Source organism: Halichoerus grypus, chromosome 10 (genome assembly GCF_964656455.1).
Source record: "Halichoerus grypus chromosome 10, mHalGry1.hap1.1, whole genome shotgun sequence".
Lineage (NCBI taxonomy): Eukaryota > Metazoa > Chordata > Mammalia > Carnivora > Phocidae > Halichoerus > Halichoerus grypus.
Window position 1 is genome coordinate 96,150,271 of NC_135721.1, and position 25,514 is coordinate 96,175,784.

Here is a 25,514-nt window from a genome sequence, read left to right on the forward strand (position 1 = left end):
CACAACAGCAGCCACCTCCAATGGAGAGCCGATCCCGGGAGGCCGCTTCCTGCCCTGGCCCCGAAGCATCCTGGGGCGTGTAGTCCCGAAAGTCGCGCCGGGAAATTGGACCCTAAGGTGGGGGCTTAGGGGGCTTCCGGGCTGCGCCGCTGAGGGACGGCCTCGCATACTACGTGACACCAAATGACGATTTCTCTGAACAAACTTCTCGCATGGAAAATTGTAACACCTGCCTTACACAGGATTCAGATGGTATTTGTGAAGATTAAGTCCACTCCTCCTGCAGCTCTCAAATACGCGAGAATGCCTGTCTCCCCCCGCAGCTCTTCCCCATTTTCCCTTCTGGAACCCAGTCCGGGTGAGCCTTGGGTTCCCCCTGGTCAAAGGTAATCTCTCCACTGGGGTGTGGGTCCTATTCTTTACTGCCTCCTCGGGATTACACTCTAACTCTACCCACATCTCAAAAGCAGAACATCTCCTTTGACTCTGCCCACCTTCAACTTGTCTCTTAACCATACGCTTCTAAATTCAAAGCATAATCTACCCCCACTCCAACAGACCAAACAACTTGAGAGCAAAAGTGATGTGCTTGGCACAGCATGGACGTTCAGTAAATTGCCATATCCAGTAACTACTTTTCAACCATAATCAAATTTGATTTCTAAAGCATTTGCCACCATTGACCACACCTGCTCCTTTCATGGCTTCAAATACATAATTTTCTTCGGTATCTCCCACCCTTTAGAAATGGACAATAAGTGCAGGGACATCATTAGTCATCACAGAAAAGCAAATTAAAACCACAAGACACCATTACACACCTATTAGAATGACTAAAATTTGTATTAAGAATACCAAGAGTTATAAGGATTTGGAGCAATCAGACCTCTTACTAGTGGGAACATAACCTCTTTGCAATACTGGCAGTATCTTAAAAAGTTGAACATACACCTACCATATTACTCAGATATTCCATTCCTAGTAATTTGTCCAAAAGAGATGAAAACATATCCACACAGACATGTAAATGGATGTTCACAGAGCTTTAGTCATAAGAGCCCAAAATGGGAAACAACCCAAATCGATATCATCTGGTGAAAGGATAAACGAAATGTGGTATACCACTCTGCAATAAAAAAGAATTACTGATATATGCAGCTACATGGTGAATCTCAAATGGATTATGCTAAGTGAAAGAAGCCAGAAACAAATGAAACTAGACAAAATTCTAGGAACAAACCAACCTGCAGTGGGACAAAGCTGACCAGTACTTGCCTCCTAAGGAAACCATTGGGGGGATAGAAATGTTCTGTATGGTGGTGGTGGTTTCATAGGTGTACACATCTGTCAAAACTCATTGAACTGGGGGCCCCTGAGTGGCTCAGTCGGTTAAGTGTCTGCCTTGGGCTCAGATCATGATCCCAGGGTCCTGGGTTTGAGTCCTGTGTCAGGCTCCCCGCTGTGGGGAGTCTGCTTCTCCCTTTGCCCCTCCTCCCCACTTGTGTGTGCTCTCTCTCTCTCTCTCACACACACACACACAAATAAAATCTTAAAAAAAAAAAGCAACTCTTTGAACTATATACTTTAAATGGGAGCAGTTCATTGTATATAAGTTATACCTCAATAAAGTTGTTAAAAACAAAACAAAAACATCAGTGTTCTGTTGCAAGATTGCTTCTCTTCTCATTCTGAGCAACTTTGCTCATATTATTTACTTTATTTGTTAATGACTGAAATCGGCTCCAAATGCTCCTGAAAGTAAATCCATATTAATTATTCCCAACCTGCTGGGCATTCTGTTATCTCTCACAAGCTCCCTAAACTCAAAATGTCCAGGATTGAATTTATCAATGCTAGAAAAGAAAGAGCAAAGAACTCCTTCCTTCTTTTTCTGTAATTCAGAGAATGATTGACATATCACCCAAACCGGAGACCTGATTTCAGACTCTTGCCTAACACCCCACCTCTGTCTAAACACCTGCCTCTGTTCAGGCCTCACCTGGATTCCAGCTTCCTCGCATCCATCCTGCCACTCTCCTGTTTTTAAAATCCCTAACTGGTCATTTCCCCTGCCTAAGAGGTCAGAGGCTTTCCTTGTCTTCAAGATGGATTTAAGAGTCTTCATTGGGCACACTGGGCTCCATGCTTTCCACCTCAGGATGGCTGCTTTCCATACACTACTCCCCATCTCCATGTTCTCTCTGGAAACAGCCACCAGTACCCAGAGGTAGAACCTGCATGGCAATGTCTTCTATATTAGGTCACCCAGTGCTGCCACCTCACCTCAGCACCTAAACTCATTGTCACTGAAGAGAACACCAGTGCAAGGTGCGTCTGTCACATTCTACCTTCTGTTAATTTGAAATGGAAAGGCCCAAGGTGGAACAGTTTCATCCTTAATCTCTATACAGTTTTCTGTGCTCTTCTATATGATGTATCTCAATTAAAAATTATATCGGGCACCTGGGGGCTCAGTCGGTTAAGCATCTCTTGATCTCAGTTCAGGTTTTGATCTCAGGGTTATGAGTTCAAATTCTGTGTTGGGCTCCATGCTGGGCATGAAGCCTACTTAAAAAAAAAAAATCTGGGGTACCTGGGTGGCTCAGTCTGTTGAGCGTCTGCCTTCGGTTCAGGTCACGATCTCAGGGTTCTGGGATCGAGCCCTGTGTCGGGCTCCCTGCTCAGTGGGTAGTCTGCTTCTTCCTCTACCTCTGCTCCTCCCCCCTGCTCCTTCTCTCTCTCTCAAATATTTTTTTTTTAAATCCAAAAAGTAAGAAAAATATCCTATGGAAAATGTACACAAAATAAAAGCCCTTGGCATTTAAAATGTGTTAAACACCTTAAGATAGGAAAGGCCCCCAGAACGCACACCAAAGGCAAAAGGCTGTAATACAAACTCAAAATATAAAGAAGAATCAATCCAGATGGCCCAACATCCAAAGGATAGGAGTTTCCAGCTTTGTTTTTCTAGAGGACTCAGTACCTTCTAATAAATTATATAATTTACTTCTAATTTTTTTTTTTTTTTATTGTTGGCCTTCCCTAACTAGAACATAAGCTCCACCAGGGCAGAAATTTTATTGGCTACATTCCCAGTGTCTGTAAGATACTCCGTACATAGCAAATTGTCAAATGAATGAAAAAATAGCTCCAAAGTTCTGAGAGAAAGTTGTTTGGGGCCTAGAATTTTATACCCAGCAAAGCTGTCAAGTATGAAGCCAGAATAGATTCAGTGAGTTATCTCCCATGTAATTTAAGATAGCAGATGACTTATGGGATAAAAGGAATTGTAGAACCCAGGCCTCCAAACAAAAGAAATTCCTGGATGACTTGTCATAGCAATCGGCCTGTGATTAAAGGGGAGATCAGTGATCTATAAAAGAATGGACTTCAGGGTGCCTGGGTGGCTCAGTTGGTTGGGCGACTGCCTTCAGCTCAGGTCATGATCTGGGAGTCCTAGGATTGAGTCCGCATCAGGCTCCCTGCTCAGCGGGTAGTCTGCTTCTCCCTCTGACCCTCCATGCTCTCATGCTCTCTCTCTCAAATGGATAAATAAAATCTTTATAAAAAAAAATAAAGAATGGACTTCATTCAGTAGAATAAGAAATTCAAATTTCTGGGGGCGCCTGGGTGGCTCAGTCGTTAAGTGTCTGCCTTTGGCTCAGGTCATGATCCCAGGGTCCTGGGATCGAGCCCCGCATCGAGCTCCCTGCTTAGCGGGAAGCCTGCTTCTCCCTCTCCCACTCACCCTGCTTGTGTTCCCTCTCTCGCTGTGTCTCTCTCTGTCAAATAAATAAAATCTTAAAAAAAAAAAATTCAAATTTCTGAATAAATAGAAAACAAAATCTTCTCCCCCTGCCAAAAAAAAAATTAGAAACTCTAGGAAAAAAAACAAATACATGAAGTTATGATGCAAAAAAGAAGCAAACCAACCTGTGGAGTGCTAGAATATAAGAACGTAAGTGACTGATTTTGTCACTGGGAATGTTTTCCTTCAAGTGGTGTAGGAACTGAGACAGCAAACCCTTGGAGAAAAATGTAATACTACCTGACTCAAACACGGACAATGTTTACATTATCACAACTATGTAAATGATCTTTATTAGTTTTTCAACTTTCAGAATGAACTTTGAAACAGAAGACATAACTGTGGTTATAGGTTGGAATGTAAATTTTACCAACCTTGATAATAGAAAAATAAAGGTATAGAAAGGTCCTCATTCTGGAAAATGGGAATTGAGAGACACATTGCCTAACCCTGATACATCAACAAATAACTTGAAAGGAAAGGTTAAAACCAGTCACCTCTAAAGAGTAGTTCTAGGCTCAAGGAGTGAACTGTTATTATAAAGCTCTTTAGGATACGCTGTTTTGTTTTGTTTCTTAAAACCATGCATATATTACTTTGATTAAAAAACAGTACCTGTTTATTTTACTTGATGCCCGAGATAAATGTATTATCACTCTGTTACAGCCACTGATGCCCATCAGCCACTCTTTATGGCTACCTGGACTGTGCTGTTTACATGTGAGTTAGCGACAGTGCACGCCAGACAGCTCTGCCTTGATGATAAAGTTTCACATATTTCAAGCTTTCCCTCGGTTAACATTAAGACAGAAAATGAGGATTAAGTTCAGGAAATATCTCTCAGGGGAGTCACTAAAAACACACACATACACACACAGAGACTTCAGGAAATCAAATTTGTATTAGCATTATTTTAGCCGGTGCTTTCTTTATCCCGATTTATTTCCTTTCTGGTCATTATGATTTTCACCTAAGTAAGTTGCCAAAATACATTACCTCTGATTTTATATAACTGTAAAGTTAGGATATAAAAAGCATATAAACATCTACAAGTACCAAAACATTTATGACCTTACAACTTCATGATGCAGGAAATGGGGCACAATAAGGAATACAAATAAATTATAATCTAAAGAGTTACATACAATGCTTCCTTTGATTATTTATTAAAACCCACAAGTAAAGTGAAAGGAATGTTTTTAAGCCGTTATCAGCAATTGTGAACACAATCCGATGTGTTCTTCAATGTTCTGCTCACATCTTCCAGCTTAACAAGCACTGGAGACAGCCAGCTTCTTCAAATGATCCATGAACACCTGCAGGCTAACATCATCAGTTAGGATGGGTGCTCCTGTTTCCTGAAATTTAATGGTAAAGATTTATTGGCAGGTATCTGAAAAGCTGGTTAGAATTCATGAATTATTAAGGACGCTTCCACCACCTTGGAACATTCACAGTGTTACCCCCTCTGCTAGGTAGGAGGACTCTCGCCACTGCCACCCTCTGCCTAGCTAACTATTCTATCAACTGAAGCATAATTTCCCCACAAAACCCTTCTCCAAACCACTGAGGTCAGGCCATCCCTGCCACTACAGACAGTTCGGGCATATGCCCTTCTACTTTAATCCTCTCCATAGTTCTGATGACTCGCTCAGAGTCTGGCTGCCCATCAAGCATGAGCTCCTGGAGGCCACACACCGTGTCTCACCTTCCCCATCACTCTGCCAGCACCTAACCCAATGTTCTTCATGCCATGCTTACAACAGAAGCTTGTAGGGTGGCATATTTACTAATGAGTGGATCAGGATCTCCACTGAAAAGATGGATATCTGTACTATCAGAAAATGTTCACGATTTATGTAATGTGAAGGGAAAAGAACTGAATAGAAACCTTGATTTCTAGTAAGATCCCAAATTTGTAAAAAATAAGTAAAAATATACATAATATACACATTTTATATTACCTACAAAGAAGCTGGAAATACTTAACTCTAGATAGTGGCATTATAAGTAATGTTAATTTTCTTTCTTAATCTTTTCTTTAACATATTCAAATTTTCCAAAATGATACTGTACTACTATTAGGAAAATATAAGCATAATTAAAATTTTATAAGAAGATGCCTTCTGGGAAGAAGGAGTACCTGTGCTTTTCCCTATTCCTTCCACTAAACACAACTAGAAACCCTGGGCATTTTATATAAAAAAAAATAAGAAGACTATGAAAGGTGGAGAGAAGAGAGCAGACAAACCAGGGCCCTGAGTCCCAAGGAACAACACAGTGGTGAGTGCCTTGGGTTTCCTTTTTGCCTCATATATTCCAGACCTGGAGCTGAAAAGGCTGGTAAACAATCACTGGACACAGACAAAAACAGAGAGAAAGCCAACTTTCTCTAGCTAAAGGACCAGCGTAGCCTAGCAACACAACAAATGTTAGATAATAACTCCAGTCAAAGATGACAGAAAAAACTGTGGCCCCACCCACACCAGCAAAGGCTGAGTGAGCACCGTAGACTGCCACCCTCACAAGACAGTAACAAGGGACCCCAACACCCCTACCAGGATGCTCTCAGAGAAGGCCAAGTATGGCACTGGGAACTTCCTCCCCAATGGCCAGGGGGACGTCTCCCTAATTGCCATGGTACCAGTAGAGACCATTCGGGGAGCCTGCACTTCAACCCAGACCTGGCAGTAGTAAGATGTCCTCCGTGCCCCCTGCATTGGGTATCAGAGGCGGCCTAGTGGAGAGTCAGCACTTTCACTACCATCCAACACCAACAAGGCCATCTCCATGGTGGGATTAGTGGAGACTAGGTGGGGAGCTGGAACACCCATCCCCACTCAACAGTAACAATAACAATGAATTGTCCCCCACCCAGGTGTCGTGTCAAGAGGCCAATGGAAAACCTGGTTTGCTATCTGGCAGTAATGAAACAATGTCTTCCCCCACTTCTCTCCCAAAGTAGCATGACTAAAAGCCAGCTAAAACAGCCAATTTCAATAGATCCAGAGTCTCATAACAAATATGAAAATGTTCACATTTCAATCAAAAATCACTTGTCATACCAACAGCCAAGATCTCAAAGTGAATGAAAAACAGACAGTCAGCAGGTGTTAACACCAAATTGACAACAGTGTTAGAATTATCTCACAAAGACTTCAAAGCAGCTTCAATGAGCAATTACTTGAACATACTTGAAACAAATGAGAAAACAGCCTGAAAGAAGGTCTCAGGAAAGAAGTAGACATAAAGAAAAACCAAAGTAAAGTTTTAAAACTAAAAATACAGAAACAAATAAAAAGCTCGATGTGTGAGTTCATTAAAGAAAAGGAACAGAGACAATAATCAGTGAACTGGAAGATAAAATAATAGAAATTACCCAACTGAAAAATAGAAAACAGGTGGGAAAAAATGAACAGGGTACCAGGGCCCTGTGGAACCACAAAAGACTTGACAGGCATGTCACTGGAGTCCTAGAGAGAAAGGAAAAGGAGGATGGGCTGAAAAACTATTCAAAGAATAATGGCTAAGAACCATGAGAGACAATGGACTCTGAAAAACAAACTGAGGGTTCTAGAGGGGAGGGGGTGGGAGGATGGGTTAGCCTGGTGATGGGTATTGAGGAGGGCACGTTCTGCATGGAGCACTGGGTGTTATGCACAAACAATGAATCATGGAACACTATACCTAAAACTAATGATGTAATGTAGGGGGATTAACATAACAATAAAAAAATTAAAAAAAAAAAAGTGGAAACACGTTTTCAAAGAAGAAAAAAAAAAAAAAAAGAAACAAAGAATAATGGCTGATAACTACCCAATTTTGGCAAAAGAGATAAATACACAGAATCAAGAAGTCAAGCAAATTCTCAATAGGATATAACCAAAGAAATCCACACCAAACACATGGTATTTAGACCTGGAGCTGAAAAGGCTGGTAAACAATCACTGGACACAGACAAAAACAAAGAAACAATCTTGAAAGCAGCCAGAGAAAAATGACATCTTACCTACAGGGGAAAAACAATAATGACAATGAATTTCTCATCAGAAACCACAGAAGCCAAGAGAAGTGGCAAAATATTTTTCAGATGCCTAAAGAAAAGGACTGCCACCAGAATCATAGAAGTGAAGAACACGGCAGCAGTCGCCAGGTGTTAAGGAAGAGGTGGAGGCTGGAGGGAAGTGAGAGTGACTATACAAGGGCAAATGAGAGATCCCTGTGGTGATGGAAACGTGTATCTGGACCTTATCTATGTCAGTATCCTGACTGTGATACTGCATTATGGTTGTGCAAGATATTCCCACTGGGGGACGCAGGTGAAGAGCACAGAGAATCTCTCCATATTACTTCTAACAACTGCTTGTAAATTTACAACTACCTCAAAAGAAAGTTTAATTTTCAAAAATGTTATAAGAGAAGAGGGAAAGGAAAGACTTGAGAGAGATAAATGTTGGGAATAATTAGATAAAGAAGGAGACAGAGGCTGAAAAGTGAGGAGGAGACAGAGCCAGTGGTGAGCAGGAGATGTTTTTGCCCCACACCCTTGGGAAAGAGAGCAGTGGGGTTGGGGGGCAAGGGGATGTCTGGGGAGGTGTTGCTGTGTCTATGAAGAGAGCCAAATGCAGGTCACGCCACAGAGTTCTGTCCTCTGGTCCGAATCTGTCATATTAGGCTGTGTACTGCAGAAGGGGATCCACACGAGGCACCCCCTCCCGTCTCAGCTATGGTACTGAAAGGTTTTTCTCCCCTCCAGCAAAATACCTGAGTTATTCTGTCTCTAAAGCCAAAACAGATCCATTTGGTAACTAGTTTTTCAAAAAGGAGCCTAGCCTCCTCCCCAGATACCTGACAATTTCTTACCTGTCCCCAGGCGTACAGGTTATTGTGTGTCTGAGATGGGTTCACTTTGGACAAAAGGAATCGAGCCTTTAAAAACACAAGAGATTTAAAGATTATAAGTGACATTAATATTGGTGTAGTAGGAAAAAAGTTTTTACCACATTTCCTTTTGTTAAATTAGCTTTTTTTTTTTAACACCACAAAGGCACCCATTTCATTAGTGTAAGCCAATGACTCTCCATTTATTAGGGTTCCTAAAGCATGAAGTGTTTTATTTTGGCAATCCTCTACTTTCTACATTAATGTATTATTACCACTCATTTAAGAAGTCATATTTGGAAGTTTGCCTGAATGTCAATTTATGTCACCACATAAAATATTAACCATGCTGTTTGGATATATAGTCATTTACATCATGAAACCACCAGAACACGAGAGCTGGAATACAGCTCACTCACCTGGCTGCCTCCGTGCTCCGTGTTAATGTAACGTGGCATGGGGAAGCGCGCTTGCAGAATCTCTTGGGCATCATCCAGTGGTGCTTGCAGGAGGTGCTTGAAGTTTTCATACTCAGGCATGTCCTGGTACCCAGCTTTACGCCACTGGGCTATGGTCTGCACCAAGACAAACCAACAACCAAAACCATTGTGGAAACACAGAAACAATAGTCTTCTCTGACACTCCTGACATTCTAACACTCCCACTACCACCCAGAACTTGTTTCCAGGGAAGAAGTCATGTCAAGAATGACAAGTTGCAGTGGGTAGCAAGGGGAGCTGGGTAGGACAAGTGTGAGTAAGCAAAGAGATGCAGCCAGGACACCCCCACCTACACAGTTCTCCCAGAAACGTCAGAGCCATCAGTCACACCTCTTCCCTTTCTACCTGTACATACCAACCAGCTAAAAACACCCAGGGAACAGCTGTCCCAAGGAGCCACCTGGCCTTTCCATCTCCACTGCCATCACTGGGTCCAGCCGCCCATGTCCTTCCAGCTGGTAGGGAAAGGGATTTGTTGGCTTCCTACATGGAATCCATCCCCTCTTTCTCTTCCCTAGGGGCACACCTCTACGCCTAACTCCAGTGCCTAGTGTCACCCAGACTCATCCCCAACTCCCCTGGGCTCTGAGTTAGGATACTCTTGGTGGGGGAGAGAAAAGCTGCAAGAATCAATGCATGGGTGTTCATTAGGCAAGTAGAAGGCAATATACTACAGCATAGAAGGTAAAGCCAATCTCCCCACCTCAGCTGACACTGTGTCTCCCCCTCTTTTATCCCTATTGGCAACAGCTCTAGAAAATGCCTTGTGCACACAGGAAGTCAAGAAATATTCGCTGACTGATTAATATAACTTTATAAATAACCTGACGTGCTTTCACGTGTTATTTAGGGGACACTAAAAAAGAAAACAGTGGAGGGGGAAATGGAGTAAGAGGATGTAACAAGTGATCGATGGGTTTTAAAAACAGAACTGTTAGTCTGATACCAGAAGAAGATTCTCTTTAGGTGCTTCCTTCTGCAGCCTGCTCTCCCTTTTTCAGAGTTTCCAGTAACATTTTTCAGGTCTTAATTTCTGACTGACTGGTGGCATAGAGGAAATGCCCATAAGCTCGTTTGGGTCCAAGAGTTCATCGGAACACCCACAACCAGCAGATATGGGGCTTTTGGAGAGTGAGAACCATGTCACTGTCTTTGTCTTTAGAAACCATCACTTGCATGCACACAGATGGTACTCAATAAATGTGTGAATGAACAGGATGGGGGTTGTGGTCAGAAAGTCTTTAAGGGCTGAGCTGAAGGCATAGAAACCTACATCATGATTATTGCTCCTATAGGAACCAGTGGGAACAGCAGTTGGTCACCCAATGGGCAAGCGCCTAGCAGAGTGGGTGTTAATATGCTGAAAAAAGTTAAAAACTGTAAAACGCATATTAATATCAGAAAACGAATTCATCCTAAGTTATTAAGGGAATTCTGAAATACAATGTATACCTTTGCAGAACATTTGAAATCACATCTAACATATAGATAGACTAGGAAGTCAAGTCAATCACCAAAGCAATTTATTGAAGGTAAAGAATGGACAACAGAAGGAAAAGAATTTATCAATGAACATAATGCTCAGTTAAAGGATTTTCTTCAGAGGAGCCATTCCCTTTCTTAGGAAACCCCTCTGAGGAAGAAAGGGACTCCCCCCTGAAAGCCATCCACAGTCATCCTAGGGATCCACAGACCAGGGTAAGGGTCAGGGTGCCATGTTATTTCATCAGAGAAAAATTTTAGTCCCAAATTTATTGTTTTTGGTGGTTTTTTTTTAAAGATTTTATTTATTTATTTGTCAGAGAGAGAGAGAGAGAAAGGAGAGAGAGCACAAACAGGGGGAGCAGGCAGAGGGAGAAGCAGGCTCCCTGCTGAGCAAGGAGCCCGATGCGGGACTCAATCCCAGGACCCTGGGATCATGACCTGAGCCGAAGGCAGATGCTTAACCGACTGAGCCACCCAGGAGTCCCCAAACTTACTGTTTACTAATAACTCTACTGTAACTCCAAAAGGACAGCAGTGTATGTCAAGGGTCGAATGAGGGAAAGTACAGTGACCTTGTCTTACAGTTCGAAAAGCAGTAAGTTAGAGTGATTTAAAAGGACCACCTGAGATTTACTTACAGCAAATATAATTAAAATTACTAAATATACAAATACCCCAGGGACCTGAAAAAAAGATTTTACCGCTATACTCATTCTAATAAACAGCAGGTCTTCCAAGCCCAAATTATTCCAAATGTCACAAAAACCTAAATTAAGAAAAAGAAAGCCAAAACAATAGTAAGGAAAGAAATTAGTATTTTCTTACCTCACCAAGATAAATGACAATTTGGAAGAAAGTATCCATCAGCAAAATTCTGTCAGCTAGAATGCTGCTGCTGTCCAAGAGTACTGGCTGAAGAAGAAGAGAGAGAGATGGCGTTGGTCTTCCCCCTGTGCCCCCGATGGCGACTGCTCCACCCCCCACCTGGGTGGTCTACACAACAGCTAGGAGGCTGCGTACGAATGGCACCTGGCACAACGGCTCTCTCCATCTTTAAGGAAACTCCTGCTTTCTGCTCCCTGACCCAGAAGTTCTAAGTATCAACTCTGTATTAGAAAGAGGCTCCAAATAATCCCTCATCAACTGGGAAGAGAGATTAAGGACATCTTTTGCTCCAGGAACCAGAGATAATTCTAAACATTCTCAGTTTTGTGTTAGAAATGTATTTTATCTATTGGAGACACATCCTCTCAAATCTATTGCTGTAGTTGACTGAAAACAGCGATGCCTGTATGAAAAAGAAAAGCTCGTAATAGGAGTTTTAAAAGTTTATTACAAAATCCATTTATAATAATTTCTATTTCAATAATAAAAGTAATGTACTCATTAAGGAAAATTTGAAAATTTGTCCCCAAGTCCAACAAATATTCATCATTTATTTTCACTTAGTTTTTAATTCTTGTATGCTAAAAAATACACAATTTAGGAAAGTTTCTATTTTGATTTTTTTCATGTAATTTTATTTTTTTTAGTAATATCTATACCCAGTGAGGGGCTTGAACTCACAACTCAGAGATTAAGAGTCCCATGCTCGCCTGACTGAGCTAGCCAGGTACTGCCCCCTTTCTAGAATAATTAAATTCGATGCTTGTATCTTTTTTCTTCTTCTTTTTTTTTAATTTTTATTTTTAAGTAATCTCTAAGCCCAATGTGGGGCTCGAACTCATGACCCTAGGATAAAGGGTCGCCTGCTCTACCAACTGAGCCAGCCAGGTACCCCTTCATATAACATTTAGTATTTTATCACATTACATAAACTTTGTAAATATTTCTCAGATTACTTATTTTCCTACTATTAAACACTTGGATTGTTTTCTAATCTTCTATTATAATAGTTCATTTTCCTATTTCTTTGAACAAAGCTTTTCCTATATGTAAGAGGATTTCCTTCAGGCACAAGACATGGAATTACTGGGCCAAAGTAACTGGAAAAAAAAAAGTATCTACATATTTTTATAAGTTTTTTTAATATATAATCCTGCCTTCCACAGATAATAGCTTTCTTTATACGTCCTGTGACTTTCTCCTATGTGTATTTTTTAATACTCAGAATTAATGTTAAACTACTATAAAGACTCAAAGTTTTCTTTTTTTTACAGCTTTGCTCTAAAAGTAAACTTGCTAGAAAAAAAAAACAACCTGTATTACGTGATTCCAATTCTGACAAAAGCATTCACGTAAACCTCACCTCTGGCGGCCCGTGGAATGAATAGGAGTACAGAATGGGCTGGATCATGATGAGGGACTGGGTTAGATCCTGTCGGGCAAAATGGTGTCTGTAATATGACGACTCGTCAGGACTGTTGTTAAACACTTGGAGAAATGGAGATCTTCTAAGATGGAACATGAACTGCATTTACAAAGAAAAAAAAAGAGACAAATGCATACAGCTGTAACTTTCTTAGACACCCAGACAGCGAGCTTGCCTTAGGTCTCTGAAAGAGAAGCTAGACTTTCAGACAAAGGCCTATGAGTTCCTGTAAGCAGAAAGTACAATGGTAGTACCAAGGCCTGGAGGAAGGGGGAAACGGGAAGCTGCTGTTTAATAAGTACAGTTTCAGTTTTGCAGGATAAAAAAGTTCTGGAGATCTGCTGCATAACAATGTGAATATACTGAAAACTACTGAACTGCACACTGAAAAATGGTTAAAAAGATGTTTTTCACCACAATTATAAACATTATTTTTAAGAAAGGGGGAGGGGCCCTGTGGGTGTGTCAAAGCTTCCACAGGTAAGGGGAAAGGCAAAGAAGCATTTATTTCTGGAGTCACTGGGCCAGGCTGCAGACAGAATGTCTGCTCTAGAGAGGCCACAGTGCCGTGAGGAAAAGGCCCACTCTGGGCAGCCACAATAAAAAGCTGTGAGCACGATACCAGAAAGTACTAGTAGGATGGGGTGGGGATGGAGGGGCAGCAGCAAGCTTCCCAAGCCACTGGGGTCTGAAAGATGTTCATGAAGAGGCCAGAGGGAGGGGACTCCAGCTGCAGTTACAGAAGAGAGGCACTCAGGCTGGTGCACTGGCATCAGGGGTGGAGGGAAGACAGGGATAAGAGAGGAGCCTGGAGAGGTATGTTCTTTACCCTGAGATCAGAAGAGGCATGGCAGACTTTTAGCTCTCTCTAAAGAGGAGCCAATACTTAATAATAAATAAAAATAGAAATAAAAATAAAATAAAACGAGGCACCTGGGTTGCTCAGTTGGTTAAGAGTCCAACTCGTTTCTTTTTTTTTTTTTTAAAGATTTTATTTATTTGACAGAGAGAGAGCACGCATGCAAAGGCAGGGGCAGCAGCAGAGGGAGAGGGAGAGGCAGGCTCCCCACTGAGCAGGGAGCCTGTGCGGGGCTCGATCCCAGGACCCTGGGACCATGACCTGAGCTGAAGGCAGATGCTTAACTGACTGAGCCACCCAGGCGCCCCAAGGGTCCAACTCTTGATCTCAGCTTAGGTCTTGATCTCAAGGTCATGAGTTCAAGCCCCACGTTGGGATAAAGAGGCGCCAGAACATGAAAATGAGCTGCCTTGAGAAGTATAAAGCTTCCTGAGACTCCAAATGTTGAACCATTGGTTCCTACATAATAATCATGGCTGATAATCAATACATCCTGTGTGCAAGGCGCAAAGGACTTGAAAGAATGATTTAATTCTTCTAATATACCCACGAAGCAGGTTCTCTTACCACCTGTAGTTTATGGGTGAGCAAACTGCGGGGTAGGCAACTTGCCCAAGGCCACTCACACTGAGGGGCAGAACCGCTTTATTCTAGGCATCTGGCTCCAGAGACTGGGCGCTTGACCTCTAACCTAGATGCCTCGACGAAAGGAATCTTACAAACCACCCCATTCGGTGGTTTTCCAACTGTGCTCTTCGGTCTTAGCGGGTCCGCTGGGCCCAAGATGGGGGGCGGTGGAAGGTGCCCTGGCAGCAGCGGTGGTAAGGGTGGGCACAACCAGAGCAGCTGCAAGTCTGTCTGCTTATGTGCTGGCTTCTGAGGGGGTCCTCTCCAAGAAAGGGCTCCACAACCTCAAAGAGACTGCAAACCACTTCTCCAGACCCACTCCTTCCTTGTAAAGAGCACACCAACATCCATGGGGCTTCAGAGCCTCCTCCAGGGTCAGCAGGGGCAGAGCCAGCTCCGGAGCTGCGCTCGGACTCTGGCAGGCCTGGGGTGCCCTCCACAACACCGGACAGCCTCCACTGCCCCAGCACAGGCCACAGGCGCGGGCGTCAGGGACCACAGAGCCCTGCCCTGGGCCAGGGGTCAGGTGAAGGGACCTCTAAGGCCCCCTTTCAATCCTGAGAGTTCAAGCTATACAAGTTCATGACTGAAATCTGTGTCCACTTTCCAAATTGAGTAATCAAAAGAATAGTTCCTACTAGGATATGTGAGTGCTCACAAATTTATTTAAAAATGAAAGTGTGCTGCTCTCTACTTATTCCTCATTAAGGCATCTCCGAGGGAAGGGAAAAGAGTTGGCTCTGCTTCCGGTTCCGGGAAAGCTGCGCCCGTGAAGGGGCCACCTGAGAGTCGTGGGCCCCGCTGTGGAGCTGACCCACACCAAGTGCCTGACGGGCGCCTGGGCCTGCGGGCAACACTCTCCGCCTCGGCTTGCCATCCTCACAACCACCCACCGAGCCCGGCTCTAGCTTCCTCATTTACAGATGAGGAAGGACGTCATGAGAGGTAAATACACAGATTCCTGACAGCGGTTTCATGCCGTGTCCACTCCTCTCCCCCCTTTCACTGTCCAACGGCTCCCGAATGCCTGGTTCACGCACGATGTGATCATTTACAGGAGCTGCTTACTGCTGATTCCCAGGTACGATCAGCACCGTCACTACATACATATCATTAAATATCTGTCATGATCTGTGGCCTCATTTTGTTATATTCACCTTCACGGGTGCTTCATTTTCTTGAGTGGCTGCTGAGGTAGCTGCCTACCCAGAACCTCTACAAATGAAGAGATTCTGCTGTGGTCTTCAGCAACAACCCTGTTTTGCTGGGGTTGCTGGGGAGCCGCTCTCTTCTCCTCCCTGCGTGTCATTTGTCTTCTGTAGGGCTGAGGCACTGTCTCGCACACAGACACAGTATCTGTCCTGAACTGAACAACCTTCATCACCTATAGATGGAGCCTCAAAACCCACCAAGTCTTCACTTTAGCCTGAGAGCGGAGAGTTTTATTTCTATAACAATTTATTTTTCTTTAGTTATTTAAAAAATACAGTGCTCACTTCAGTAGCACATATACTAAAAAAAATACATATTACTTACCTGAGGATACAGAGAGAAGGAATCTGATAACCTAAAAGACGTGGGGTCTTCTTTGTTATACTGTCCAAACTTCTGACACTGTTGAAAGAAAAGCAAAAAAGAAAAGTCAAGTCAGTGTCACCTGGAAAACGCCTTGCAGTAGGAGAGCTACATTCCAGTCTCAACTCTGACTGATTGAGGGTCCCAGACCAACGCTTCTCCAGCATAGCCAGACAGACCCATCACCCAGGGCGCTGCTAAACACAGATTCTGATTCCGCAGATCTGGAGAGATCCTGCATTTCTACCCAGCTCCCAGGAGATGCTGCCGGCGGACTGCTCTGACCAGTCAGTGGCTCGAGGAGCTGTCTTAGGTGCCTCTTCCGTAGGAAAAGCTCCTAAGTCTGCAACACTACAGCTCAATTTTCTTCCTTTTTTCAAAGACAAGTTTCTGAACAACATTTTCTCTTCCGCTTTTATTTCCTCTTTGTTTCACACATCTCCTCTGGCCACTAGACAACTGGACCCTCCGCCACTGAAAGAAAGCCCATCTCTGACAGTTACCCTCTCTTACCAAGTCCAATGACCTGGTATGGCTCTCACCTTCCTGGACTCCCCAGGTCAAGTGGCTCCCCCAAAGTCTGTGAAATTCTCCTCCAGCCGCTAACATAGCACCTTCCTATTTCTCCTCTCCAAAGGATCCTTCTCTGTCTTGAGATGCCCTTCATCTCCCTACGTCCCAACAGTGGGTTCCTCAGAGGCTAGGTCTTGGCCCCCTGATCCCATCCTCACTGCTTCGGCTACAAGTAACAGGAAAGCCAGACTGATGTCAACCATATCCACCCCCCCACCCTGCCCCTGTCCAGTGCTGCCTCTAACCTGAGCTCCTGTAGGGACTTCCAACTAACTACAGGATAGCTTCCCTCGGACGTACTTTCACAAGTTCATGAGTAAAGTAAGTTGAACTATTTATCACATTAAAAAAAAATTATGCCTCTCTCCACCCTTTCCCATCTTCCAGCTCTTTTACCTCTCCATCATCCTTGCAGTCACCCACACTCAAAACTTAAGTTAATGTTAATTTTTTGGTTTTTGATTCCACCTAGTTTGAACAAGCTTTATCAACTCTTCTTTCAGCATACATCCTGATTCCAAACTTTCCCTCCCCTTCGACGGTCCTACCACCACCCTGGTCTCAGCTCTCGAGCCTCCAGAATCCTCCACTGTTCTCCCTATCAGTAGCCTTTCACCCTCCAGTCTATCTCATTTGGTAATGGTAAATGTAAACATAAGCATCATGCTGATGGCACGCCCCTGAGTAAGAATCACACCTAAGCAGTGACTTAACTTTAAAATCAAGGCATTCCAATAGAATTGTTGAATCACTATAGTGCACCTGAAGCTAAAATTACATTGTGTGTTAACCATACTTCAATAATAAAAATTAAAATAAATTCATAAATAAAATGAAGCTTTCTACAATTAAGCCACACCTTCATTACTTCCCACCAATCTGTGCTCCCATGGTCTCTTCAGCATAAGCTGAAATGCACAGCCACGTCCCACAAGCTTGTTCATGCTTTCCCTGTTTAAATGACTATGTGGTTTCTCTCTCCTGATTAGACCCAGAATCACACACGTCTCTACACTCACTGGGCAATGGACCCCTATTGCTAAAAAAAAAATCTCTTAAACCTGGAAGGAAAATATAGAACCACAGACCCACAGGGACTCATCTAAATCAACCCTTACTGTACACAGATTTGCATCCTTCTCTAAATGTCCTGTGCATGTTGTTTCTTTCTAATGCTAATGTAAGCCCTCGCGGGGGGAAAATGCATGTGTAACACTTGTCTTATGTCACTCCCAGGACGTCCAATGTTAGGCATAAAGTAAGCAACACAAAGTGCTTGTTGGCTGACTGTATGAAGTGACAGGTGCATGTGCCAGAGTTCCCTTCTCAAATACACAGCAGAGATTATGCCTGAAGCTGGTGCCACAGTTGCCAACTCACCAGTCGGATGAGCTGTCGGTCCAGCCACCGGAGCACATCGGGCCCCTCCTCTGACTCTGCGCGGAACACTCCCAGCCGAGCCATCAAGACTGCTGCGGCCTCCTGGTCAAATGCTGCTTCTATGTGCCTGAGCTGGCTCTGCGCATCTGCCCAACTGACAATTCCAGAATCAGTGCCACGCTTACATTCGGGAGAGACCAGAAAACCAGCTTTCCGTTAAGATAAAGAAACCTAAGTCCTGCTCCTTCATCTAAGGCAACATAGATTCAAACTGCAATTGTCAATAAGGAATCACAGGAGTTTTACATACATTTTCATTTACCCTCATGTGATCTCTGAAGGCTTTAAGAACAAAGGAAAAATTACAGAGAACTTCCCAATGTTCTACAAGATAGCACAAGAGTAGATACCCAAAAGGTACCCAAGTCTTCAGTTCCTTCCTCTAGGTCAATCTTGCAAAAATCTGTATGTTTACAAATTCACAAAATGACTTTCCACATCATATCCATGGTAGAAAGAACGAGCACATATACAAAAATTTTTTAGACAGATAAAGACACTATGGACAAAACTGAAAGACGACAGACAGACCAGGAACAGATATGAACAACAATAATCACATCCAGAATACATAAAAAGTCCCTGCAAATCAATGAACAAGAAAAAGAAAGAGGTTTTACAAAATGGGCAAAGGCTATCACAGAAGAAATATACATGTCCAATAAACATGAAAAGTGTTCAACCCATTAATAAACAGAAAAATACATTAAAAGTGGCAAACTGCTCTATATTGGCATGTTAAAGATCGATAATATTATTAATGAGAAAACGGACACTCTCCTTACACTATTGGGGAGAATACAAATTCACTTCTTAGAAGAGTAGTCTCGTGGGATACAAAATTCTACTTCTATGAAGCGGCAGGAAAGAAATACTCAATGCACATAAAGACCTGAACACATGAATGCAGCACTGCTGGAAGGAAGGTAGGATGTGAAATTCCTTTAAGAGAGGAGGGACACGTCCCATCCAAACCATGCAACGCGGTGCGGCCACTACAGGGGAGGAGCAGCTGGTACGTACTGACGTGGAAGATGTCCCTGACACGTACGGAGAAAAGCTTACAAACATGCCACACAAGAAGCCACACATGCACATTATACACACTATGGTACAGAGCTCCATGGAAATGGGCCCGTGAAGCTACCCGTGCAGTAAGAGCATTTCACCTCTGGGGAGAGTGGGTAAAGACACCGATTCTTTCTACATTTATGAGCTGTTTGAATCTTTTACAAGGAGGATGTATTTATGGGTTACTTATCTGATAATAACGAAAATTAATATTTTACAAAAAGAGGATTCTTCCAGGCAAGTGCCTGCAGGCCTCACTAGGTTGGCCAGCAAAGCCTCTTCCTCCTCCTCCTTCTCTGATCAAATGAGCCAGTCAGGATTGGTGAGAACCATTCAATGGAATTACAAAGATAAACTAACAGGTGCTAAATTATCTCTTCAAAGGAAAAACATCCGGGGCTCAACAGGAAGGAAACCGGGACTGCTTACTTTCTGGCAATGGTGGTCACGCGGATGCGTCTCTGGGTGCTGGAGTGTTGATACTGCGTGACAAACTGGACGGCACCTCTGCCTCCTTGGGGGACCGGGGCACTGTGCTGCAGGCAACAGGCCACACACCTGGTTACTGTTACAGGCACGACTCAAACACAAACGGTCACAGAGCCCATTGTGCTCTTCCTAAAACGACTGACACAGTGGTGACAGCGCGGTTCTTGACGCATTCTAAATGGTACACTTAAAATCTGGGCATTTCACTGTACATAACTTTCACCTCAAAAAAAAAAAAGGAGACCCCGTTCTCCCACTTCTGTTCGTTCCCTGTGGAGAGTCGGTCCCCGACCTCACGGGCTACACTTTCCTAATGCCAGCAGTATCTGTTGGAAATATTGGCCAGCTTGCAATGGATTTGATTATTTCTACACTAAATATGTGTAAGATTGGTTACTTCTATGATTGTCTTGTGCCGATGGTTGGAAACAATCCATATGCAACTGCAGAAGAAAATTCAACAGAACTCAGTATAAATGCTGAAATATATTCATTGCCTTCAAAGAAGCTAGTGGCTCTTCGGTTAAGATCCATTTTTATTAAGTATAAATCAAAGCCATTCTGTGAAAAACTGCTTTCCTGGGTGAAAAGTACTAACTGTGCTAAAGTTATTGTTCTTTCAAGCAGTCATTCATATCACCGTAATGATCTACAGCTTCGCAGTACTCCTTTCAGATACCTACTCACACCTTTTGTGCAAAAAAGTGTTCAAACTAAAATAATGAGCCTTAACTGGGAAGAAATGGAAAAAAGCCCATGCATTCCTGAAATAGATGATTCTGAGTTTTGTATTCGTATTCCTGGAGGAGGTATCACAAAAACACTCTATGATGAAGGCTGTTCTAAAGAAATCCCAATGGTGGTTCTGCTGAAATTTGTTTCAGAAGGAGACAATATCCCAGATGCATTAGGTCTTGTTGAGTATCTTAACGAATGGCTTCAGATAATCAAACCATGTTTACAGTGTGATGACCCCACAGCATCTGCCTTGAAGTGGAAAATGCCAAGTTCGTGGAGATCGCTCTTTGGTAGTGGTCTTCCCCCTGCGCTTTTTTGATCTTTTTTCAGTTTTATACCTTATGTCCCAAGACACTTATTACCAACACAACTGTTAAACAACTATATAAAAAGTTATATTATCTGCGAATGTATTAGAAAATAAATCTTTACTTTTCACAAAAAAATCTCAAAGAAAATGGATTAACAAAAAGTTCTTTTGCCATGCTTTTCACTGTATTCAACAAATGTAAATTTTGTACAATAAAATATTTCCTAAGTAAAAAAAAAAAAAAAAAAAGGAACCATATTCAGATTAATACTAAATTCAAGTAAATGATATGCATGCTAAAGTGTTTAAAGCTGAAAGACACTGATGAGTGTAATTTGTTTTAAAATGCATCAAACATGGGGCGCCTGGGTGGCTCAGTCGTTAAGCGTCTGCCTTCGGCTCTGGTCATGATCCCAGGGTCCTGGGATCAAGCCCCGCATCAGGCTGCCTGCTCAGCGGGAGGCCTGCTTCTCCCTCTCCCACTCCCCTGCTTGTGTTCTCTCTCTTGCTGTGTCTCTCTCTGTCAAATAAATAAAATCTTAAAAAAAATAAAAATAAAAAAATAAAATAAAATGCATCAAAAATAAGGGGCACCTGGGTGGCTCAATCGGTTAAGCATCTGACTCCTGATTTCAGCTCAGGTCATGATCTCAGGGTCATGAGATCGAGCCCCATGTGGGGCTCTGCGCTGGGCATGGAGCCTGCTTGGGATTCTCTCTCTCCCTTTCCCTCTGCCCCTCCCTCACACCCCCTCTCTTTCAAAAAAAAAAAGGCAGCAAAAAGATTAATTGATGGATAAATAGATATGTGGCAAAGCAAAGTAAATACAGTAAAATGTTAACTACAGAATCTGAGTGGAAGATGTACAACCATTCACTGTAAAATTCTTTTCACTTTTCTGTAAATTAGAATTTTTTAAGGGGCGCCTGGGTGGCTCAGTCGTTAAGCATCTGCCTTTGGCTCAGGTCATGATCCCAGGGTCCTGGGATCGAGCCCCACATCAGGCTCCCTGCTCGGCGGGAAGACTGCTTCTCCCTCTCCCACTCCCCCTGCTTGTGTTCCCTCTCTCGCTATGTCTCTCTCTGTCAAATAAATAAAATCTTTAAAAAAAAAAAAAGAATTTTTTAAAATAGAATACTGGGGAAAAAACTGACACACTCAAAAATTCACAAACATTACGATGGCTGGTAAAAGCCATTCCCCTTCTGATGAGCTTATCAGTCCAACAATTTAAGCTGTGAAAGCAATACGCTGTCTGACTCTGACCAAACCCTAAAAGGAGAAAAAAGATCATGCTGGACTGGTATCAGGCAAACACAAGGCCAAAGTAGCATCAGTATGCACAGAAAGAAGCCAGAGGCCACCGGTCTGTAATAAATCAGAAAACACAACACTGAGACATGAAGACTCATGAAGAAATCCAACTCACCTGATTGACTACTTCAAAGTAGATGCCAAGCGTAGATGTGGGATCCAGGCCACAGATTTTCCACTGACTCGTGCCACCAACACCAAGTTCCTAGGGGTGAGAAGAGGAATTAAAACAAAAAAAAACAAAGAAGCTATTCCTGTGGTTAACCACTGATGAAAAGTACTGACTCTGAGAATGGTAGGCTACTTAGAAGATCTCATTCCAAATGAACATTTAAATTTAATTTAAAAAAGTACAATTACAAGCCAGAATAAAATTTAAGATGTATTACAGGACTCTAAAAGTAAGCTTTTTTCTTTTTAGATTTATTTATTTATTTGAGAGAGAGCGCGTGTGAGAGTGAGTCAGGGGAGGGGCAGAGGGAGAGAGAGAATCTCAAGCAGAGTCCCCACCAAGCACGGAGCCTGACTCAGGGCTTGATCCCATGACCCTGAGATCATGACCTGAGCCGAAATCAAGAGTCAGTAGCTCAACCAACCGAGCCTCCCAGGTTCCCCACCAACTCAATTTTTAATATATGAAACTTCTTCAAGTTTCCAGTCAAGGGGCTCGGTGTATGCCATCACAAAATATGCCACTCTGACAAGGATTATTTTAAGCTGAAGGTAATTTAAAAACAGCAGACATAAGAAACCTAACTCCCTGCCCTCCTCCTACCAAGGGCAGGATGATTCTCAATCACCAAAGACAACTCTAGGTGCTTATCAGCCCAGAGATGGTACAAGAAAAATCTACACAACAAACCTGCTAAGACCAACCCTTCTCTTCCATTAGCTCGCGCATCTACCTGCTTTTCCACCATGTGCCACCCCTAGAAGCTCAAAGTGCCTTTCCTGTGTCTTGTCACTTTTCTACAAATTTACTCTTCTTTTGTTAAGATGCCACATAATTCCAAGTTCTAACCACCCCTCTGAGTTACTCCTGAGTATGCACATGTTTATGCACAATGCATGAGTTAATTTTTTCTCTTGTGAAACCCTGTCTTTTGTCAGTCTCGTTTGCAGGGCCCAGCCAATGAAATCAAGATGGGTAGAGGAAAAAGAAAAATCTTCCTCTTCTATAAGCACCAACGCCTGAGCAGACCACAAACCCTCCAGAGCCCCAAAAGTACATTTTCTCACTAACACACAAATTCCTTACGTAAGCATTTACCCTGCCTTTACCAGAGTAACTATGAAGATAAAATCAGAAAATCACCATTTAATAATCTCCAATGAAACAATGATTCAAATAAGGATAATCAATGGATGCTTAAACCATTAGGTGAAAGGCTATTGGCAAACAAGATATTCATATTTTGCTGCAATCTCGTTCAACAGATTTCTTGCCAATGGCAAAAAGGAAATGTGCCCTTATAACAGAAAGACGTGGGGCAGTCATCACCTTCTCCATGCAGTCTAACTCAGCATCACTAACACATGATCAGACAGAAGTGCCTCTTGAAGAAACATACGAGGTGTAAGATCACTCAGGAACTGTGGTGGACAAAAAGGTCTAACCTGACAAATAATGCAATATATGTTAAGAAAGAAAAAAAGAAGAAGAAGAATGTAGCAGGAGGGGAAGAATGAAGGGGGGGAAATCGGAGGGGGAGAAGAACCATGAGAGATGATGGACTCTGAAAAACAAACTGAGGGTTCTAGAGGGGAGGGGGGTGGGAGGATGGGTTAGCCTGGTGATGGGTATTGAGGAGGGCACGTTCTGCATGGAGCACTGGGTGTTATGCACAAACAATGAATCATGGAACACTATATCTAAAACTAATGATGTAATGTATGGGGATTAACATAACAATAAAAAAATTAAAAAATAAAAAAAAATTAAAAAAATTAAAAAAAAAAAAGGTCTAACCTGAATCTAATTGCTAATCTAACTTTCACTTTACAGAAAACACAGGGAGGATAGAAACCAGCTCACCACCACCACTAGGAAATGATCAGATACACTGAGAATGTGTGATACTCTATTGCAGAAGACACAGACGCCTGGCACAAATCACTGTCATCAAACAAAAAAGCAAAAAACCCTGCAGAACAGGAAGACCATTCCAGATTTTAAAAGACTAAGGATATATAATGCTAGATGCAATACTAGTTAGAGGATGGGAAAAATAGCTACAAAGGATATTTGGGGAGAAATTAGGGAAAGAATATGACTAGACACTGATGATATGAGCAAACTACTGTTTTCTTAGGTTTGATAAAATGTCACAGTAGAACATCCTTAATTTTAGAAGATGCACACTGAAAGACTAAGTGTCGTGACGTCTGCAGCTTGTTGTTCCAAGGTTCTGTGAAGTACAACAAAGTGAACATGGCAGACAGATAATGACCAGATAGACAAAGCAAATACTGCAAAGAAAGAGGACATCCAGTATGACTAAATGTTAGTAAGTGTGGACTCTAAATGGTGCATATACAGAACTCCTTACGCTCTTCTTTAAACTTCTCTGGATGCTGAATTGTATTTCCCCCCTCTTTGCATCCTCCAGGCCCCCTCCCAAAATCTCATGGCTGATCCCTACCTAATCTTAAAACAGCTAATTGGCTTGTACTGATTCATAAAATTACCTTCTTAGGCAGAATTTAAATGTATGGAACATATTTTGGAACAGAGCAGCCTTCTGAAGCCCCACCAGGAATTAGGGGTACAAGTCCCTTAGTACACTAGGGTAATGGGTAACTCCTCAGATGGGCTTTGGGGCAGCCACCTGCCTTGCCCAAGGGATTACAGGAATATTCTCTCAAATCACTTTGCCTCTGGCAACTTCAACAAAAGGTTAACCAAAGTAGTCACTAAGTGAATGCTCACTGCTGATGAAGACAAAGTGAGAACATGAAAGATGAAATCTGGCGTAAGCCTCCATTGTGCCAGGGGCTCTTTTGGGGCTCTTCTGAGCATTTTACCTGAACTTACTCCTTTACCCTCCCAACAGTGCTGTCAAGTGAGGTACTATTACTATCCCCACTTCCCAGATAAAGACGTTGAATCCCACAGTGAGTCAATACCTTGTAAGGGACACAAAATTGGCAGGGGTAGATCTGTGCCCTTGTATCCACATCTGGCTCTACAGACCACTGTCTCGTTGAAGAGGACAACGAGGGAAGGACGGGATTGGGACAACCCCCGCCCAGAACCCCCCTGGACAGGACTCACTGGACCCGCTGGCTTGTCTCCTAGCAGCTAAAGTATAAGCAGAGGAAGTGAGCCACCAGCAAAGCCACCTCACCACTTAGTGTAACTTAACTTCTTCACATATTCTCAACATCTGTTACCCAAAGAACATAGCTATCTACATGTACAACAGTGTCATTTGAGCCCAACCAACTCAAAATGGTCTCTGAGAAGTGAGACAAAGGTATCATCTCTAAGGGCAACAAGCACAGAGGTTTACTCTTGAAGGCTCTTGCTGAAT

General features: G+C 42.7%; 1 protein-coding gene and 1 pseudogene across 3 annotated transcripts in view; one reads left to right on the top strand and one right to left on the bottom strand.

The window, feature by feature from the left end:
• Positions 1 to 4,069: 4,069 nt before the first annotated feature.
• SEC23B (SEC23 homolog B, COPII component) overlaps positions 4,070 to 25,514 on the bottom strand; it is a 38,679-nt gene continuing 17,234 nt past the window's right edge. For all 3 annotated transcript variants that reach the window (XM_036092665.2, XM_036092660.2, XM_078056875.1), the window contains exons 12-20: positions 22,097 to 22,186; positions 19,560 to 19,666; positions 18,000 to 18,153; positions 16,008 to 16,085; positions 12,923 to 13,084; positions 11,500 to 11,586; positions 9,109 to 9,264; positions 8,672 to 8,737; positions 4,070 to 5,166 (exon numbers count right to left, since the gene is read on the bottom strand). In XM_036092665.2, coding sequence (XP_035948558.1) covers positions 5,077 to 5,166; positions 8,672 to 8,737; positions 9,109 to 9,264; positions 11,500 to 11,586; positions 12,923 to 13,084; positions 16,008 to 16,085; positions 18,000 to 18,153; positions 19,560 to 19,666; positions 22,097 to 22,186 — 990 coding nt within the window. In that variant the 3' untranslated portion in view covers positions 4,070 to 5,076. The remainder of the gene's footprint in view (positions 5,167 to 8,671; positions 8,738 to 9,108; positions 9,265 to 11,499; positions 11,587 to 12,922; positions 13,085 to 16,007; positions 16,086 to 17,999; positions 18,154 to 19,559; positions 19,667 to 22,096; positions 22,187 to 25,514) is intronic.
• On the top strand, positions 19,886 to 20,928 carry LOC118536053 (proteasome assembly chaperone 2 pseudogene; annotated as a pseudogene).